This window comes from Branchiostoma lanceolatum, chromosome 3 (genome assembly GCF_035083965.1).
Source record: "Branchiostoma lanceolatum isolate klBraLanc5 chromosome 3, klBraLanc5.hap2, whole genome shotgun sequence".
Classification (NCBI taxonomy): domain Eukaryota; kingdom Metazoa; phylum Chordata; class Leptocardii; order Amphioxiformes; family Branchiostomatidae; genus Branchiostoma; species Branchiostoma lanceolatum.
This window is the reverse complement of record NC_089724.1, coordinates 31,614,060-31,635,081: the sequence shown is the minus strand read 5'-3', so window position 1 is coordinate 31,635,081 and position 21,022 is coordinate 31,614,060. Positions and strand designations below refer to the sequence as shown.

General features: G+C 40.7%; 1 protein-coding gene and 1 long non-coding RNA gene across 2 annotated transcripts in view; both read right to left on the bottom strand.

Moving 5' to 3' along the window:
* LOC136431426 (T-complex protein 1 subunit eta-like) overlaps nucleotides 1-19,793 on the bottom strand; it is a 33,759-nt gene extending 13,966 nt beyond the window's left edge. Inside the window, exons 1-4 of the mRNA XM_066422796.1 lie at nucleotides 19,685-19,793; nucleotides 13,525-13,678; nucleotides 10,578-10,684; nucleotides 1,156-1,281 (exon numbers count right to left, since the gene is read on the bottom strand). Of these exons, the coding sequence (XP_066278893.1) occupies nucleotides 1,156-1,281; nucleotides 10,578-10,684; nucleotides 13,525-13,678; nucleotides 19,685-19,687 (390 nt within the window). The 5' untranslated portion in view covers nucleotides 19,688-19,793. The remainder of the gene's footprint in view (nucleotides 1-1,155; nucleotides 1,282-10,577; nucleotides 10,685-13,524; nucleotides 13,679-19,684) is intronic.
* Nucleotides 7,096-10,571, bottom strand: LOC136431427 (uncharacterized). Its single transcript, XR_010755058.1, has 2 exons — nucleotides 9,892-10,571; nucleotides 7,096-9,379 (listed from the first exon to the last, which is right to left on the bottom strand). It is a non-coding gene; the product is annotated as an uncharacterized lncRNA (long non-coding RNA).
* Nucleotides 19,794-21,022: the final 1,229 nt, after the last annotated feature.

Sequence of the window (21,022 nt, the reverse complement as noted above, 5' to 3'; positions counted from 1 at the left end):
ACCAGTCGTAATTCTATAAGGTTAAGGGCACTTTTGTAATATACATTGCTTCTTCACTAAAGGAACTGCAAACTACAAATGCATCGCAGTAAAAGTAAGAGACAATGTACATGTTTGTCAATGCATCATGTGCATCTGAGTCAGGGCTGTCTCCAGGACCCGTCCCGCCACCCCAGGATAGAAATTTGCTTGTTGGGATTTTGTACCCTGTCCATCAAAAATTCAGAACAGGAGACAACCCTGATCTGAGTACAACTACAACATGTGTTACACTGCATTATGTGCAAGGTTTTGTGAGGCAAAGACCTGAACAGTCTAGCGCCAAAAACTTCTTCTAGGGGGTCCCAAGGCATGCTCCCCATGAATTTCTTCTATTGTCATTCCCTGAATTCTGAGAAACAAGTTTTCATTGAGAAAAGGTTAAGTTTCATTTAACAGTAACCATTTGAATATTTGTCCCTTATGTGATGTTTCCTTCAACCAGATTTCCCTCAAACTTTTATTGACTAAATTTTTTGATCTTTTAAAAACCTTTTAATACACTATTTCCTGCATTTTGAGAGACAACTCAAAAAAATCTATCCGGGTAGATCATCAATCCGGATCAAAATCGGTCCAGAATCTTTATATCCATTTCTACAAATGCGGTCACACTGCTCTTTGTCAAGCCGCTTTGTCCTGGCGTGCGCCCTCACTCCAGGCTGATCAAATGTGAGGTCATAGTCATATTGGTCATTGGGATAGTCTACTATAATATTGCTGGAAGTGTTGTGTGAAGTGTGATTCCTCGCAAAATTTGTGCCTTTTTAGCACTGTTGGGACTTAGATTCTAACACCAGAAGAGAAACAAAACCACACACGTTATATTCATGGTTAATAATCATTCACTACGAAACACATACTCCCTTGTTGAAGTTAAATGGAAAGGTTCTTTTTGCCACAATTTCTGATTACACTGAAAAATCCCAGTATCCTTTCCAAATATTTTGTTCAGTGAATTAATTTCTCCTGAAACACCTTGCGTCTACTGGTAGCGCTGATTTGCACAAGTGGGGAATGAGTCCCTTTTCTGAGCTGGGAATTTAAAGAAATTCTTAACTTTGCAGCAATTATCATAGAATAAACAAACAAATGGATTGGTAAGGAGTGACCTACCATTGACGCAGCAGTGCGAACACTTTTGCAGATGATCTGAGGATGGACCGCCTCCTCCACAAATGATTTCATCTGCTTCAGCAGCTCACCTGATAGCAGTGTCACAGATGTGGTGCCATCTCCAATCTATAGAAAACCAACAGAGCTGGTGGTTAATAATCAAGGGTTAATGACCTGCCCTGAGGTGTAAATGGTGACATAAGGCCTTGTAACAAAAGTTTTTCACTATTTCTAGCAAACAAAGAAGTCTGCAAAAGACTATCGCAACGCCAACCAGTACAACTTGGCTGCAGGTTATCATCTCGGCGTTTTAAAATGAGATTTCTATTGTACTTACCAGAACTTAAAATAGCCCTGCAAATGAGGCAGCTATAACATTGTCTTTGTGTCAGTCACATTCTGCGCAGTGCTATAACCACTGTCCGAATAAAATTCGGCTTCATTCGGCAGTTATAGCAAATGACCAGGCTTTATGACACCATATACACCGAGGAATAAGCAGTAACGGGATTTCTGCGCGTGAGAAAGTTGCATGTGAAAAAATTATTTTCCTGAAATATGTCAGAAAATGTGCAGTGCAGAATCCTTAGACAGAAAAATGTGACCCAGTGATATAATTTTCTTTCTGTTACCAAAGTCTTTGTTTTAGACCAACCCCAGTCAATTTAACCTGCTAAATCCCTTATTTGGATCTGATTCACATTTTTAGACGCTTTTTCCCTGGGTGTAAACCGGCCCGTGCGGTTGTACAACAGGTATTTTTATGGCCTAGGCGATTTGGCCATACGTTCACTTTGGAGGTAACGTGCGACCACCCAGCGGAAGGTGTGAGGCGCTCCCACTCACAGTCCAGTGTGAATCCAAACCTTACGTGCCATAATGTAGTGGCGCCTGGCTTTCCACTTGCAAGACGTATTTGTTGATTATTTGTGGATGTTGGTTCGTCCGTCAGTCTGACGACGACCGCTTGGATTTGTGGATAATAAGGGACTGGTCAGCGCAGCCAGTGCTGGCACTTTCGCCGAAGACACCCGAAGCCCGAGAGGAGGCCGTCCCACGGAAGAAATTAATAATAATCTTGTCATCATGGCCTTGGTAGAAAATTACTATGAAATATTTACTGACATAAATAAAGTTGAAGAGATAGTAGCAACTAAAATAAGTGATATCTAGTTGGCTAATGTTTACGTTCATTAAAATAGGATCAAATACGTGTCGTTTTTTGTAAATTCGTTGAACGCTATCTCCCACAAATAATAGAGAGTGATTGAATGTATTAGTTCAAAGTATGTTACAATAAAGAGTCCAGGCGGCATATATGTAGTCCCCACAGTGTTTATGTTTCGCTAAGTTGAGAAACACAACTAGATTTGCAATTCAATCTTGTCTATTCAAAACAAATAATCATTTGTTCAAACTTCACCACTAGGGATGGATAGTGGTTGGCTGGATCAGGTTCATGTCCAGGTTTAGGTCCAAAGGTTCAGGTCCAGACCTGAACCTGTCTAGTTGATATCTTTATCAAACCAATATGTATTTGAATGTTGCCCTTTGAAATTTTCAATGCCTTCTTGTCAGTGACTAACAAGCAGACAAAACACTTTTTATTTCATCAAAACATGAATAAAAACTTCAATAAAAACTCCAAAGCCAAGTCCGAAATAAATTCAATTTATAACTAATGAAGAAAACAAGTTTTAAAGATAAACTCCAAGCAGCTCCCTCTAACGAGCATGTTAATAATTGCACTCTCGCAAGATTTGGAGAGAATCAGCGATACAAGGCAGTTCAAGCAAGATGGCCGCTGTTGTTGTTTTTGCTAGGCGCTAGAATTTCTCGGCTCAATCAAGGATGTTAGTGTGTTCCGAACTCGTGAAAATGGATTGAATACATTTGTACAAGAAAGAAAAAATGCTGTTTGCCCCATGTTTAATTTGTTTGAGTGCTGATTCTTCATTTGGTGTAAAAATTTATGCGAGTTAATGGGGATACATGATGACGATTCCACTAAAACTCAGCACCAACCTCGTGGTTGTGTGGTAAACCTTTAATTTTCTTGTTTTTTTCATAGCACATTTCAGTATCAACCTACATTGTAAAACTGAACCAACAGTTACAGAAAGAGATGAATATGGACTTATTTTAGGCTAATCTAGTTTGATTCAAGGCTATTTTTCACAAATGTTTCGACCGTGGGTGTCTCCACGTTATCTTGAAGCGGGCTTTCTGTTGGACTAGTGTGTTGGTGATGCTCAACCCATTACAATTTATCGTCTTCAGGGATGATACTGCATACTTACTTGATACTTGATACTGCATATCTGTTCATAAACCATAATTGCACCAACACAACGCCAAGGAAAAAGCAAAAGGGGAAGTCCCTGCGTCATCACCACATCCAACCTACACATGTAACATCATAACCTCCTCATGTTGCTTCACCTCTGCAGCAGTCAGCAGCACGGCCCCGGGGAATTGCCTTGCTGGGAGAAACGGATGAAACCTGAAGCATTACCTATGAGGCGCCAGACAGAATTGATCCGAGTATGATACCTTAACTGAATCATCAGATCTCTCCCACCTACAATCGAACCCTATCAACACGATTGGGTAAACTAGATGCTTGTGTGGGCAGGGAACTCACAAAAATCAAATAACACAACAACAAACTTAGCTGACTGCCTGGGTCAATCAATAGTTTTTGTGGCTTCACAGATGGTCAATAACTTCAATTATAACTGCTTCAGGTTTTCTTAGGGACTTTTCAACCTTCTATTTTGGACAAAAGAGAAATGATTTCTGTTTATGCCATTTTTCATCTATAATTGTATCAATGCAACAATTCCAAAATGTTTGAACCCTTTTTCAGCAATCAATTTATCTGATATAGAATTTCATCTGTACCTAACCTTGGGATCATTAAGTTATTTGTATAAATCTATACAAAAGGAACATTGGCATACTTACAAATCATTGACAAGACAGAACTTTGCTGGTGCAAATAATGGTGTCAAAAATTCAGAGCTGACAGGGCAGAAAAAGAAAAAACAAACCATACAGAAAGACTGCCTGTACTAGTTACAAAGTCAGTCATATGTCCAGAAAAGTTATACATGTAACTGAAGAAATAAAACACTTGTGTTTGGAGTGTGCTTTTGCTCTAATTGTACAAATTCTAATAAGAGTTTGAAGATCTCACAACTCCTAAGGCTCTCTTTACATTATACTTTTGCCGTCAGCGCCACTGGCGACAGCGGGAACCCCGTGTAAAGACGATTCCCGTCTTGTCCCGCTGTCAACAAATTTTCTCCCGTCAGCTTCGAAGCCGTCGCCCGTCAGCACAGCGGGAGTCCCCGTCAACTTCAAACTCCGTCTGAAGAGATACGTCGGGCCCGCGTCAGCGGGAGTCAGGGTTTCGGCGATTAGCATAAAGCACACGCTGATTAGCATACTGTGAGTCTACTTAGATCCCCGGTATATATATATAGAGAGAGAGATTCGCAGGATCCGCGGCGACTTTTGTGCCGTGCATTCATTTCCCCGCGGATATATTTATCGTACTTGTGCCCCCTCCCCACATTTACGAGTGATGAGCATGGAATATCTACACATAAACAAGGCTTCAAATTGTAGTTTAATACGGGCGGGGAGACGCCGTCTACCGTTGTACAATCATACAATTTTGTTTCTTGCTTTTGTTATGCTTACGCACAATCGAAATCGGTGCCTTTGACATACGTTGATCTCATTAAAAACCTGTTTTTCAAGACTCAATCAAAAAAAGCCAGCGAAAACTTACAAAGTCCTTGAAAAATACAAAACTTTCGCCCGACCATTTGAGCCCATACCCTGTAATTTGCCGCAATTTGCCGATATTTGTAATCGTATTCGGCGAAGAGTCTATTCCTTTTAATTTATCCCGTGAAAATTTTGCGTTGGTAGCGTAGATGAATCGTATTTTGGCGCCGTAATTTCACAGGTTCAACCTTCAAAATAGCGACGGCATTTTTGCATGCATGTTACCGCTTGTATGTTGTAAGCGCTGATTTGTTCGCGTCAGAAAACATGTGCTATGATTGGTTGACTGCAAGCTTTCACGTGATCACATGTGGCGGGAATACCCCCCAAAAATTAAAATGGCGGGGTGAAAGACTGAGCGCTGGACGCTGAACGTCGAGCGACCCCGAAACTGGTTGCCTGATCAGTATATGGTGGGAGAACGAGATCCAGAAGAAGCTGGAGTCATCCAGGAACAAGATAGCCTACGTAAAAATACAACAGCGGTTGCGAGAGGCCAAGCAAGTAAAAGGAAAGTTCGCGACCTGCCTGATACTTTCAACAAGATGGCCAAATGCAAGCACCGCAGGTGTCTGTCAGATTTCCGGGCAGTGTGTCTAGAGATGTCGCGACAGCGGCCTCCCGACAGCGGGAAATTTCGCCGCTGACGCGAAAAACGTAATGTAAACTGCCCCTAAGTTTCTTAATGTCTTGTAGTTGATTTATTATGCAATTAAGGTTTTGATTAACATTACATTTGTCCATTATTCACTTCCTGTCACTCTGGGTCAAAATCACTAGCATATGTAAAAGATGTACCGGTAACTGCAACAAGTTTGGCAACATAAAAAGATGTTGCCATGGCGACGGTGGTCTCTGTTGACGTCGTTTTTAGCCGACATGCAAATAAGGACCTCGCATAAATCATATCAGTCGATCACCTTCTTTACCAAATTAACACAAGTTGTCCAATGTATGAAAATCTTGTTTTCACAAAAAAAGATATCGTACCACTTCCTCATAAATTATGTAAATGAGGCCCTCTATGCATGATTTGTGTCTAATAGTGGCCACATTTACTTAACTTCCAAATGGTGCAAAAATGAAATCCCCATCATTTACCACTATGGATTTAAAGTATTTTGTTGTTTATTATGCAAATTAAGTATCAATTTGCATAATTGATATCTATCGATATCTATCTCTTTCTCAGTTACATATGTCATGTGTTTGAGAGTCCTATAATAGAATGCAGCTGATTTATTAACTGTCCACATTAATTATGCAAATCAGACATGGATTTGCATAATTGGCATATGATTATGTAAATCATCACTTGAGCTATCTACACACAAAATTATGATGATCCGTCATCCCCTTCTTGGGTTATTCTCTTTCAAAGTTTGAGTCAAAATCAGCTCCTGCAGTTCCAAAAAAAGCAGCTAGGGGGTCCAAATCTACAGGACATATTTTCATTACAAAGAGCTATCCACCACTTAAAAATCATGACTATAGCATGTTCAGAAGACGAGATTTGAAAAGTGAAAGTTCCCCTGCAGTACCATAGAAGGTCGCTAGAGGGCCCAAAATCCAATCATTACAAGGTCTCCCACAGACAGACCTACCCACCTACAAAATATGAAGACAATACATCCAGGCATTCTTGAGTTATCGTCCCATGGACTTTCACATTCCTGTACAATTCCTAGAATTCTTGCAATCTGCACACAATTTAGTAAAAATTTGGCTTGCCCCTGAGGTGTCGCCAAAAAATTGGCTCGCCCCTGAGGCGTCGCCAAAAACACAAACAGGCTGACCAAAAACAGTTATACCTCCACATCAATTGGTAGCCTCTTCCATTGACCCCATGGCCTAGACTGTCATGTATAATTGACCACTAGTTCTACCACTTCTGAACTCTACTTCATACTAGGCATGGCACACCAAAATTTTGCATAGGTTGAATGTTATTGAAAATGGTACAGTTTTACAAATCAAGTCTTTCCGGTCATATTGCTTTTTTCGGTTTTACAATACGACAAAGTTAAGATTTTCTAGAATTTTTTGAAGTTTAAAATGCCCATGGTTTTATTGGAAGATGCTTAACTATTGACCCTATGGCAAAGGTCGGACTAATAATGGCACCATAAAAGACCAGAAATGCACAATTATCCACATGTTTTTTATTATAACTCAAGAACTATCCATACTATAGTCTTGAAATTTTCAGTACTTTGAGATCAAGTCTTGATAAAAAATTTTTCACATAGTTTGAAAAAAATTATTGGTATTTTATGCTAATTAGTCCTAATTAGGACAACTTGCCTAATGAGCAATACGACTCTGGATAAACTGCATGATGTACAGAGAGGCTGACAAGGCAAACCTTAGACATGAAGCATTTTGGATGTTTGGTATTAGGTAAAGAATGGATTTCAGGTCGTTTTAATTAAAAGCAAAATATGCAAATGAGGTTAATGACCCTAATATGTAAATCAGGGCTCGAAATACTGGGTGCATGTGCACCCAGTGCACCCAATTTTGGAGCTGTGCACCTAATTTTTTACTGTGGGTGCACTGGTGCACCCAAATATTTTCGTACGGTTTAATGTGTAAAGGTATCACTGCACACTAGCAGACAGCATATTCTTCACATCTAAGTGTAAGAAAATAATACAATCTTTGCTGTAGTACTTGTTTAAGATTTTGATGTTAGAATTTGAGTTAATTTCGATTTTGAAAGCTTCAAAACTGCGGGCCGAGATCGCGTGCCAAACGCACATGGACTTCCTGGTCCGGCTTGCAACACTGGACAAGAGAACGCTGACTTCCTCGTCGGTGTCGGAGTTGGACTCAGAAGAAGAAGAGACAAAAGAGACTGCCAAAAGACCAAGGCTTTGCGCGAGGCTTTTTTTAATGTCACCCAGTAATCTTTTAAATATAATGCTTTCCTTTATTTCTTCCGTGGCGTTGATTTTTTTCTTCACCGAGGTTGATGTTAATAACGCGCTGGGACCCTTATTCGTCACTAGTTAGTGTTATTGAAATTTTATCGAGAAAATGAATGCACCACAGTAATTTTGTACACATATTAAACAATAGTTACATTCTACTTTATTTTATGTGGTGCACCCAAAATTTTTTTGGTGCACCCAATTTCTTAGGTTGGGTGCACCAGTGCACCTATTCCCAAAACTGAATTTCGAGCCCTGTAAATGGATACGTTTGTCTCTGCTATGGAAGGTTGTCACAAGTATCATTAATGTATATGAATGTAGCAGAACTCCAAAACATGAGAAGGGTAATAAGGCACCAAAGTATTACTTAACTACAAAAATGATTAACAAAAAATATGCTAATTAGTACTGCTAATTAGCCTTTTACAGCTAACTGGACCCGTGGCTGTTACGATGAGTCATAAGAATAAATACTGCATTCAAACAAAGAGGATTAGATGCAGATCAGACACATATACATACATACATACATACATATATATTCATACATATACATATATATATATATACAAATATATACATATATATATAATAAATATTTTTCTAAAATTTAAAAAAAAAAATTTAAAAAAATGAAATTGTTTGTTATGACTTAGATTTCCTAATGCATTACATTAGAATAATTACATACAAATAATAATATTGGTCTAACTCTAATACAGTCAGAAGATTCTGTTTCAATTCTGTTTCACCAAAAGCTTTTCCCCCTTTGGAAAATTGAAACAGTGTCTCATCGCAGTGCTGGCATCAAATGTCCCTCCTGAACCTTAGCTGATCTTTTAATGCATCAATTCTATTCTTCTTTGTCCGCAGTTTTGATAGTTCATGTTCTACTTCCTCATGCCCCCATGGTGTTACTCTTTCTTTCAGGTTTCTCAAGGTGGCATCTTTTGCGGCTTTCTTCTGCATCGCATCTCACATAGTCATCTGATAAGTTTTCTATCATACTTTCAAGTGCATTATTTTCTTTAACAAGGTCTCTAGAAAAACTTCTATCGAGGGGAGAAACTGGTCCTGGACTGGTGTTACTTGCAGAAGAAAGACACTGTCCTCCTGTGGCATCACTATGGCCAACATTACTTGTGCATCTTGTTTGCAGAGGTTGTGTTTGTGGGACCTCATACTTTGCAGTCATCAAGCTCTGCAATTCTTGACTCTTCTTCCTTGAAATAAGGTCCTTCTTCTTTTTCAACAATCGTCTGATGTGTGTACAGACACTGCTTGCATTTGAATTACTCAGCTTCTTCTTGCGGTCAGGAGGCACGATGTTGTTTAGCCAGGTGATTATTGTCTCCTCTCGGAGCCCCGATTTTTTGATGAACAACGACAAGTCCATTCGACGATTTTTCCCTGTCAACCTCCTTTCCTGTATCTTCTTCTAGGTCTTTCAAGGACAACCCTAACTCTTGACAGAGAGATCACTGCATCCACTAGGGAAAAAATGAGTAATACAAAATGTATAAGATATTATACCAAGCATGAACCATTTACGTTAATCATGTAAAAAGCATTGGAAATTTTATCTTACCCCCCCAAAAAATAAACTACAGACTGTATCTGCTTGGACTCACTCTCTCACTCATCTGCTTTAAGCAACATAATTACAAGTGTAAAAATCATTTTGTAGCTTTAAAAATGGTCACATCACAGACTTAAAACAGGGAAAATAAACTTGACCTAATTTCTATCACCCTAGCTCTGTTTAAGAGCTGAAGAAATTGTGACAGTCTTACGTTGTAGCGCACGGCGCGCCACCCCCCTCCCACCCACATCGAGCGCGCGCCCCAAGAAAAACGCATAAAAGTATCGCTAAACGCGGCGGTCTAAACTCGCATAAAATCGAACAAAAACCACACATGAATGCTAACAAGACACCTAAATTTGTGACTGTACATGAACAAATTTGAAATATCAAAGATAAATAGTAAAAATTTAGCCTTACTTTTGAAGGATTTTTCCCGCGCTCTCGGCTGATCGGCAAACAGGATGGAACAACTTTGTTCATACGGGGTCGTGAACCTTGATCTCTGACCTTTCCAATGAGCACGTTCCCAGGCGTTTCCGGTGTTGGGAAGTCCCCCGGCTTTTGCGTTGAAGAAATGCATTTCAGCCGAGCCGCTGGAAATTGCGTGCCGCGGCGGCGGGCCTGGAACGGGGCGATTTTTAGGCGGTATCGCCGACTTCCTCGATTTTTAGCGCCCCGTCCAAAGTAGGTACAGACATGAAACTACTACAAATGGAAGACAACCCAAGTAGGATTCGGTAGGACAACATTTCTTGCCAGTAGTGTGTGCAGTTGATTTTATATATTTTTCTAAAGAATTTACCGTCCCGCGCGGCCTCGCGTTCCAATGGTGTAACGGGGGCAGTATGCCATGCCTATTCATACCACTCTGAGAAGTCCGACCTCTGCACTCATCTTCCCACTTACTTCATGCCATTTTATTGACAATGTATTCAAATAACAATGGACTCACACCAACTTAGCAAAAAGGCAAACAGAAAACAGAAACTGCATTCACAAAGTGACTTGAAAGTCACTCAAAATGGCTCAACCATAACAAACCTAGGCTATAGTTGTTTAAAGTATCATATCCACCAATATCAATATAAGGTAACATAACATACCTCAGCATCTTGTGACCTGGCAATGTCTACAAGCGTCTTGGCTGCTGGATGGACAATGTCCAACAACTTGATGATAGTGGCACCATCATTGGAAATGGTAGCCTTGTCTGAAAAAGGAATATCAAAGCACGTACGGTACATTAGAACAGGCAAATCCAACTCATATTAAGAATCTTACCATCAGTAAAATACAGGGGTACAATTAATATAATTTCTCTCATGAACAGTTCAAAACAAGATAATCATCTTGTTCCATCAAAACATATAGTATAATACCACTGGGCTCACAATTCATCTTTTAGAATGTGTTCACCAGTGGTGCCAAAGAATTTGCATGGATTTTATGAAATTTGTACGAATTTTATGAAAAACACACGAATCACTATGGGAAAATGTATGAATTTTATGAAAAACGTACATATCCTATATATATGTGACAAGCATTCTTTTTATCCAAACCGGCCAACCGCTGCTTGGATCACGTGACAAAGCGGGATTTTCAACATGGCGTCATCGAGATGCGGCAATGGAGAAGACGATGTGACGAGCCGAAATGTGAAAAGTGAAAAAATAGCTGACAGGCAATTTAAAACAGTATGCACCAGTTCAATGCCTTAAAATCAAAATATTGTGGGTAGAAACAACGCCCCGCAACGCCGGTTTGCATAAATAGCCTACGTGTTTCCATAAGATTCAGGTGTTTTCTATAAGATTTGTGCGTATCCACATAGGGATTTGTGTGTTTTTCATTAAATTTGTATGTTTGTGCATTCTTCCTAAAATTCCTACGAATCTCATAATATTTGTGCAAATGCTTTGGCACCCCTGTGCACTGGTGCACCTAACCTAGATATTTAGGTGCACAGAAAGACTTTACAAACACTACTGCCTCTCTCTTATTAGAACTTCAATCTGAAATTCTACAGCTAACTTTATAACTTTAAGTTAAACAAGTAATACATCAAACAAAGTACAACAAACTTTAAGCTCATATTGCCTTTTCTGATACTTAAAGGAACCAAAACCTTGCCCTGGGGAAGTTGTAAAGGGAGTGCGCTCCTACTGTGAGCTGCCCATTAGGTTGAGGGCTGGATTAATCCCCCATAACCACATAAATTCATAAAAGGATTAGATGTCTGCCAGCCTGGGACAATAGCAGGGACAGATTACCATAATAACTGTCAGAGAATTCAAACTTTTTTTCTGTACTGGTTTTTCTATGAACAGTATCAAACAATGCAGAATGGCCCAGATATCTATCAAAAAGTCACATAATCCAAGGAAGTTTCAATCAGATTGGATAATCAAGACAATGCTATCTACAACTTTCAGTTTGGCGGAAGTCAACCTTGTTCAAATTTTCAAAGTTTCAAATCGACCCTGTCAACATTGTGTTAGAGTGTCTAAATGGATATAGATTTCCAATGTCTTCCCAACATTAGCCTAGGTAGTTGTGTGTCTAGAAATATGACTTGGGATTTTTTGCGTCTTCTTGTTGTTGTAACCAGCATAGAATAGGGCTCTGTAGAACAGTACATATAACTGCTAGCCAATGTCTCAAAGCTAAATTGCAAGCTAGTGTTGTCATTACTTTATTTCTTGGCTAACTGTCCTTCAAGCTAACTTCTTTATGTGTAGCCATACTTCAAATTCTTATATGTTATCTATAGATTTCAAACATGACTTGAAGAGTAACTTGTACATGGTAAACTTTCTCAGCCAGGCCTCCACTGATGTGCACTGTACGGCTGCCAGGCGCATACTGAAGCCTATAGTTTACATTATCCTGTATTTATATAGTTTTACTGGGGTCTTTAACTTCCAAGAATATTCTGTATACAGAGTATAGTGGAGTTTCAGTTTCAGTTTGGTAAAAAGAAGGCTGCTGCACAAGCTGCAAGTAGTCAGTCTCTACCAGACTGACTATGCTGGCTACATACTAACATAATCAAGTTAACATGAGATCGCACAACCTGTGACAAAAATCACACAGGCCACAGAAAAATGAAAAGATAAAATAAAAATAAAAAGCCCCACTCAAAACTCTGGCCTCGGCGTAGATCTTGTTTAATCTGAATAATCGTTATCAGTTTTAAACATCGGACTCTGACTTCGCGATGCGGACAATCGAGGAGACTGACAGCTAAGCGGATTGTTATTGTTTTTCACGTACGTGGGAGTCGCCCCCCTTCCCCACTGTTGGCGCAGAAGAAATTGTTCCGCCTTCTCCTTGCTCACAAGGCCGTGCTCTGGATCTATTCGAGTGGTTCTCAACTTTATCGCTGTCATCTGGGCTTGAAGGACTATGGAATGATGCAGCGGCCACCGTTTCGTTACTTCTGTCATTACGCCAATGCCCTGAATTCGGACATAGAAGAAATCGCACGCTTGCCGTGACATATTAAGCCTGAAACATCCCGGAATTGTCTTCCTGACTTTCACCGACCCTGAGATCGTGAACGCGGAAATTAGCAAGGTTAAGACAGAAATGCAGGAATTAGAAATTTTCTCACATGATTCGTCCCTGAAGTTATCAGGGAAAGTGCCAGAAACCCCGAAACATGGGACCCCGGAAGTCGGTGCGAGGCAGTCTACAGCCAGCACGCACCGAAATGCTGTCTGGTTCGCGCGGCGTATGTTTAAGTTTATTTACAGCGCCACTAGTTTGCTAATTTGAGAACTATTGAATCCTGAGCTTGACTTTTTCATTCTGCAAAATTCCAGGTTGTTTGATTTTTCTTCTGCAATCTTGAAAAACCTTTTTGCAAATTGCAGACTGCAGGCGGGTATTTCAAACACTGATATATCACACTGTCATACCATATGGAAAAAAAATGTCAATTCTCAAGCAAGTCAAAATCTATCTTTTCTTTCCAGAAAGTAAACCTCGAAACTTGTAAAACACAAACTCCACTGAAAGGAAAGAAAACGAGCCCATTTCACTTACCCCTTTTGTCGACTATCATCTTGTCCATTCCCCTGGGACCCAGGGTAGTCCGTACTGCGTCCACGATGACCTGACAGGCATTGATGTTACTGACTATCTGTGGGATACCCTGGGAGGTGTCTGTCCCCTCCTTCAGGAGGATGATAGGTGCATTCTGGAAGGAAAATCGATAAGTTTGATTTTATCATTTTACGAATCACCTTCAAAAGCATTGAGTCAATTGACAAGAATTAAGGGGGCACACCACAGTCTATTTCAGCCTTGTTGAAGGGTTAACCTGAAACTAAAATAGGATGACACTCAGGCTAAGTTTATTTGGGGTTTCAATAGACCCCTTTCCAAATACCGGCGCCATTTTGAATCTGGCACGAGCCTGCGTTAATTGAGCACTGGAAAAGTAAACAAACGGTAAGCAGACCGCGCGGGAAACGCTAAACAATGGCGTCCCCAATAGAAAGCAGCGTTGACTCATCTGAGTCGGCGGAGAGATGCTCTCTTCGGTGAAATCCGTCGATATGTATTCAGTGTTACCGCCAGAGGGGCGTCTTCCCGTCAAATGACGGCCTTATGTCGCTTTGGACGGCCTGAACTCAGACATAGGCCGTCCTCTTTTTAAAAAAAAGACTAACTAAATGCCGAGAAATCGGAAAAAAAATACGAGAGGTCGGCATAATTTCTTTGTTTTCTTTGTTACTGTGGGCGTGGGGACGCTCTATATCGTTGGACATTCACACTCTTTCGTTTGTTGCTATTGTTATGCTTGCGAAGAATCGATGTCGGTGCCTTTGGCATACGGTGATCTCATTAAAAATCCGTTTTTCAAGACTCAATCGAAGAAAGTCATCGAAGAAAACAAAGAAAAACGTAAACAAAACAAGAATTTCACCTGTGCATTTCAGCCTCTACGTCGTGATTTGCCGCGATTCGCCATCATTTAACTTTATTCGACACAATATATATTCCTTTGAATATTTTTCCGTGAAAATTCTCCATATGTACCGTAGATAAATCATATTTTTCGCTATGAATTCACACAAGTCATGACGCTTGCTCGAGTCGCAACCTGTCCCGTCCCGTGCCGTCCGCCATGTTTTTAGCTCATTGATATGCAAGGTTCTAAGCGCTGATTGGTCCGCGTCATAAAACCTGTGCTCTGATTGGTTGACGGCAAAATGTCACGTGACCACAGGGCGGGAATTCCCCTTTACACTTCAGGCCTTTCTGGTCAATATAGATCGCATTTTGTGACGATTGAAGCAGTATTATAGCGACCTTCGTAACAAATTGATTTTGAAAAATTAACAAAGTCTTATTTGAAAAATTAACACGGTCAATAAATTTTCGCGGTACGGCCCTCCCCAAGTGGACGGCCTCTCAGTCGCGGTCTGGCGGAAACACTGTATATATTTATGACACAAGTAGATTATACAAGTTTTTTTAAAAATTTCAATACACATTCTTAAAATATAAACAAATATTTAATTTGATTGATATTGAATAAATACGCTTTTGCTGTGGCCATTTTCGCTATTCATTTGAATATTTTTCAAACACACATGTTTTTCCTGTTTCAAATTTTGCTAGTAAAAATCAAAGAAAGAGTGAGAGAATGAAGAATTACAGCAACGTTTCAAAGCTAGATATGATGTAAATATGAGTAGCCATATTATCAAGTTGAGAAGGTTGTAGTATGGAGGGCTTGTGTATTTGCAGAAAATATTTTCAAATTGCAGAAAAATTTTGACATTCTGCAATATTGCAGAACACTGAAAAAAAGTATTTCTACCACTGCAATAGCTTTACTGCGGACCCTCAGTAAAGTAATGGGAGCACCAATCCCCTAAACATTTCTGGAGAGAGCCCTGCACCGATAAGTTGAAAATCGTGAATCTGGCTCCCCAAAGAAATACATGCCGGCGCTAGGGATGCGTACCGGTTATAAAGGTCCGGTTATTACCTGAAAAAACGTTTCGGTTCAGGTCCAAAAAACCGAAACCCAGTTTTCCGGTTTTTTCGGTACTGGACCGGTAAAAAAATCTAGCACTCACATTATATCTTTTTCGTTCTAGACCATCTTAAACCTTCCGTAAATCGCAAAATTTGCGCTCGAAAAAGAAAAACATTGCCATTCATGGCGGTCATATTATCTGCATGCTGAGGTACAACAAGCAATCTTTCCCGAAAACGATCTTTTCTTCGTGAAAATATCCCAGCACCACCACAAGACAATGTATCAGGTCATGAAATATGTTGTGATTAGTAAAGAATATTCCTATCGCGGTAGATACACCGTTAGATTGTGCAAAACATGATCAAAATTGGCGTTCTCGAGACCGATCGAGGCGCTAGGCGCCATATTTGTTTTGAATTAGCTGCTCTCGCGAGATTTGATATACAAATGTAGGTTACATGCAAGGTCAGGTGACCTAGACAGCGAGACTTCGCGAGACTTCATGACCTTTCACCCACAACCGCGGGAATTGAAGTGAGAAGACGTGACGAACTGTTTTCGTTGACGCTTGGGCATATAAAGATGTCATCCCGCAGCATAAAACGGAAAGGGCAAAATCTGTCCGGGGCAGGAGAAGCTGGCTATTATTTTTCTGCCACAAATTGGATAAAGATGGCTTGATCGCGGCAATCAGGGATATGTTTCTGCAGTGGGCCTCCCAAAAGGTTTGTGATATCCTGTGATATCAGCGGTGCGGGACTTGCTGCTAATGAACTTCTAATGAATACCAGGTGCCTTGATCAGATGAAGGGCATGCCAGAATGTCAAAAGGCCGAGTTCAGAGAGAAATTCAAGTATATATTTTTTCAATTTTTTTTTTTTTTGCATGTGATTTTTTTGTGTTGGACTCCAACTTGACAAAGTCTAATCTTATTTATTGGTTTCCTTTAAAAAGTGATTTTGCACTGGAAAATATTTTTCCTTTCACAGTCTTGATCAGTCATTATTACTTATTTCGTTCATTTTTAAGAACTTTAATAATTCTACATTATTCTGATAGAAGAAAGCAACAGACTTAGCAAGTTAGCATTGTGTTATACTCTCAGGTTAGTGTACAATAACATGATATCAGTCTTGGTCTATGACAAACAGTGTTACACTGGTATAAAAGTACATGTATGTGTATCACAGTGCAATGTAAGAACACTCCAAGTACTAGTAAATAGAAGTTTGGCAATTAGTCAGATATGCCATGGGTTCAGGTCGGACCTAATAGGTCCGGACCTGAACCTAAACTTTTAGGTTCAGGTCCGGACCTGAACCTGAAAATGGGTTTAGGTCCGCATCCCTAGCCGGCGCCGACCAGAAGGCGCTTCGACAGGTGGCAATAGTGCAATTTTACCAGCTTCAAGACCCTGGCCCTGAAAAGGCCACAGCAAGTAAATCTTATGGATGACATCCTCTGCAGACTCCAAATTAAGTGCACACGGGCAGAAAAAAAAAGGCGGGCAAAAAAAGCAAGGCATCCACATTTTCAAACTTGAATATCATAAAGCATGTAAGAAGAATTGAAGTGGTAAAACACGGTATTACAAGTCTTTTATCCCTGTATTCAATAAAACATTAACTAACACTGATGTCAATACTAAAATCATTAAATCATGGATTTAGATCCAGGTCTGTATGGCACGACTGCAGACACAAGGTTTCTGTACACTGGGCACGGGAGTCACATGCAGTATAATAAGTAGCATGATAACAGTCAAGTACAGACAGAGGTTTTAGTAAAAGGTACCAAATGTTTAAATAATAGTCAAATTTGAAGCCAATCACTTCGAACTCCTGCGTTCAAAAGGCGGAACTCAGCCGGTACATTCCATTTTCCTGCTGCGGGGGTCAGGCGAGGTCAGGTGCAATGTTGCAACTTCTGGAACATTGATGAAACTAACGACTCAAGTTTTGCAGTCTAAAATTAATCTTCCGAACTACTTCCCAATAAGACTAATATCATCTTGAAGCCAGGAAAAGTGAGATTCATGTGCAAGTTGACTGATGTCATTACAATTTAGATATGTTTTGAGGCAGTGTTTCCGCCAGACCTCGACTGAGAGGCCGTCCACTTTAGGAGGGCCGTACCGCGAAAATTAATTGACCGTACCGCGAAAATTAATTGACCGTACCGCAAAAATTAATTGACCAGGAAAAGTAACTGAATGCTGTGATCAGAAAAGACTTTGTTAATTTTTCAAGACCAATTTGTTACGAAGGTCGCTATAATACTGCTTCAATCGTCACAAAATGCGATCTTTATTGACCAGAAACGCCTGAAGTGTAAAGGGGAATTCCCGCCCTGTGGTCACATGACATCTTACTGTCAACCAATCAGAGCACAGGTTTTATGACGCGGACCAATCAGCCCTTAGAATCTTGCATATTAATGAGCTACAAACATGGCGGACGGCCCGGGACGGGGCAGGTTGCGACTCGAGCGAGCCTTGTGACTTATGTGAATTCATAGCGAAAAATAAGACAGACACGGACGTGCGGGAAGCTACTGAAGTTGCGCTGAGCTGGACTGAGATACATTGCAACAAGCTATGATGATAGCGAAAAGTATGATTTATCGACAGTACATATGGAGAATTTTCACGGAAAAACATTCAAAGGAATATATATTGTGTCGAATACGGTCAGAAATGATGGCGAATCGCGGCAAATCACGACGTAGGGGCTGAAATGCACGGGCGAAATTCTTTTGTATACGTTTTTCCTTGTTTTCTTCGACGACTTTCTTCGATTGAGTCTTGAAACATGGGTTTTTAATGAGATCACCGTATGCCAAAGGCACCGACATCGATTCTTCGCAAGTATAACAATAGCGACAAACAAAAGAGTGTGAATGTCCAACGATATAGAGCGTCCCCACGCCCGCAGTAACAAAGAAAAACAAAGAAATTATGCCTACCTCTCGTATTTTTTTTCCGATTTCTCGGCATTTAGTTTGTCTTTTTTTTTTAAGAGGACGGCCTATGTCTGAGTTCAGGCCGTCCAAAGCGACATAAGGCCGTCATTTGACGGGAAGACGCCCCTCTGGCGGAAACACTGTTTTGAGGTCTGTAAAGCATGGTGAAAGGACATTGTGTTGGTCCGGTGAAAGGACATTGTGTTCATCTTCTCCTTCTGAATAATACCCCCTACAAATTGACCTGTTGATCGTTTTTTTCGGGGCAAAACCGGTTCGGAAAAAATTATCGAAGGGACTTTGATGTCAATGTAAAGGTGAAGAAATGGACTATGACACAATGCAAATATCTAATTGGATCCAGGTGAACCGTCAAGCGGAGTTGCTATACGGCGGTTACGGTTATTACAGTCCCCAAGCAGATCCTCCACCCCCCAAAGAATCTGGCCCCCATAAGTTGAAAAATCGCCTTGGGGAAGCCTGCAACGGGCCGTTCCGAAAAATAAATCTACCCCCCCCCCCCCGGTTGACGACATAGGACAGGATTCCGGGATAAAGGGGTCAAAGTCGTCGGGATCCCAGGATAAAGGGGGTCGAAGTCGTCGGGATTCAGGATAAAGGGGGTTGAAGAATATGCAGAAAATTGTGTCGTCAACCCCCCCTCCTCATTTTTTTTTGAACAGCCCAACCGGCCAACGGAGGCTACTTAACATGCACCATCACTTGAAGCTCAAGAAACTCATGAAGGACAAGGAGCAGTGACAAGGAGTATTATGGAATAAGACAGCAATCGAAGACCTCTGTATCTACGTGTCATGCATGGCATTACAAGAAGTTGTTGGGGAAAAACTAAGTGTTTTCGGACACACACGAATTTGGTATAGGAACTAGCCTCCGTTGCAGACTCATTCCGGTTGTTTTCTCTTTCAAGTTACCGTTTTATTATAACATTTTTTTCTTCCTATTGCTGCCCGGCCAGCAGCAATAATTAGAAGAAAAATGTAGTGATAAAACCGTAACTTGAAAAAGGAAACAGCCGGAATGAGTCTGCAAGAGAGCTAGAACCTAGTTACAAGGAACATACCGGCTCCACGCAACTTTTGGAGCTAATCTTGGTCTCTATTAAGACATAAAAAAGGTACAAATTGCATTCCTTGGCTTGAATGATCATCTAAATTTCTGTTTCTTTTCTTAGGGTTAATTTTAGTATCGCTATATTAGCGGATTGTGAGAGATAGAAATCTTACCATGGTTTCGCACTTTCGGCTCTTAGTCGTCCGCTGTCAAGATGGCGTCGTTACCCACCGTGCTTTGCGCGAACATCCAGAATGTTCCGGGAGCTACGAGAATAGCGCGAAATTCAAACCTTCCCAGTGTCAATTTTTGGATGTTTTGAATAATCCCAACATTTGCTCTTGTTTGAAAGGAGAGAAACTCTCTCTTCAGTTGTATCTTTTTTTCTTTGTATTTGCAGCCGTCAGTGCCTGATGTGCGTGACACAAATTTCCCGTTACCACGGTAAACAAGTTAATGGTAATGAAAAAAGACATTGCCATGGCGACGATGGTTGTGGTTGTTTTCATTTTTACTGTACCCTGCACGGCACTCATAGGTGGTGCTGTTCATACGGGATTTATCACGAAAAGGGCTGATGAGTACCTGTTCCGTTGGACAAATACACACGCATGCAAGACAACGACAGCACAATTTATTCTACCAGTAGTTATACCACACACACCCCACCACCAGAACGAACATCAATTTCATCACAGCCTGACAACCAAAAACAACACCTGGTGCCCACTGATTGGATTCCCACCATACGCCTCAATGACAGGACTGCTATTACATCAACACCATGTTTCTAGGCAAAATCTGCAATTACAAATTCTAACATCATACCACTTACCAACAGTCACAGCACACACAATGCAACAACATCATCCTTTGTACATTTATGTTTATTGTCCTATAGAATTAAAGGGTAGACCTGAAGAAGGTGAATGGGCAGGACTGTCCTCCGGGATGTGAGCTTAGGAATTTCCATAAAATACCAGGAATTCCAGTCCCAATGGAATGCCAGGAATTCCAGTCCCAATGGAATGCCAGGAATTCCAGTCCCAATAAAATACCAGGAACTCAAGTCCTAATGGAATGCCAGGAACTCAAGTCCCAATGGAATTAATGCCAGGAATTCCAGTCCTGATGAAATGTCCCTGGGAACCTATTATTTCATGATGCAAAAAAATAAAACGGTTCGAACCATTTCGGCAAAATGTGGGAACATGAACGCTCCGAACCGGTTTCGTTCCGTTTTATTCTGAACCTCCTCCCGAGGTAACGGTTCAGAATAAAACGGTTTCGTAGAATTGTCATCATGAACGCAAAAGCGGCGTGAAACCGTTTTGTCTCTGTTTATCGTGTCCCACATCGGATACGTGGGCTCATAGTTGGCGGCGTCACTCTTGGTTAGCGCGGTAAATCGGATATTTCGGTCGCGTTTTTTAATCGTAAAATCTTGTTATGACCACCAAATCGAGTTCTAATTTGGTCGACTGAGGAAACCCGGGAGTCCTGATATATAT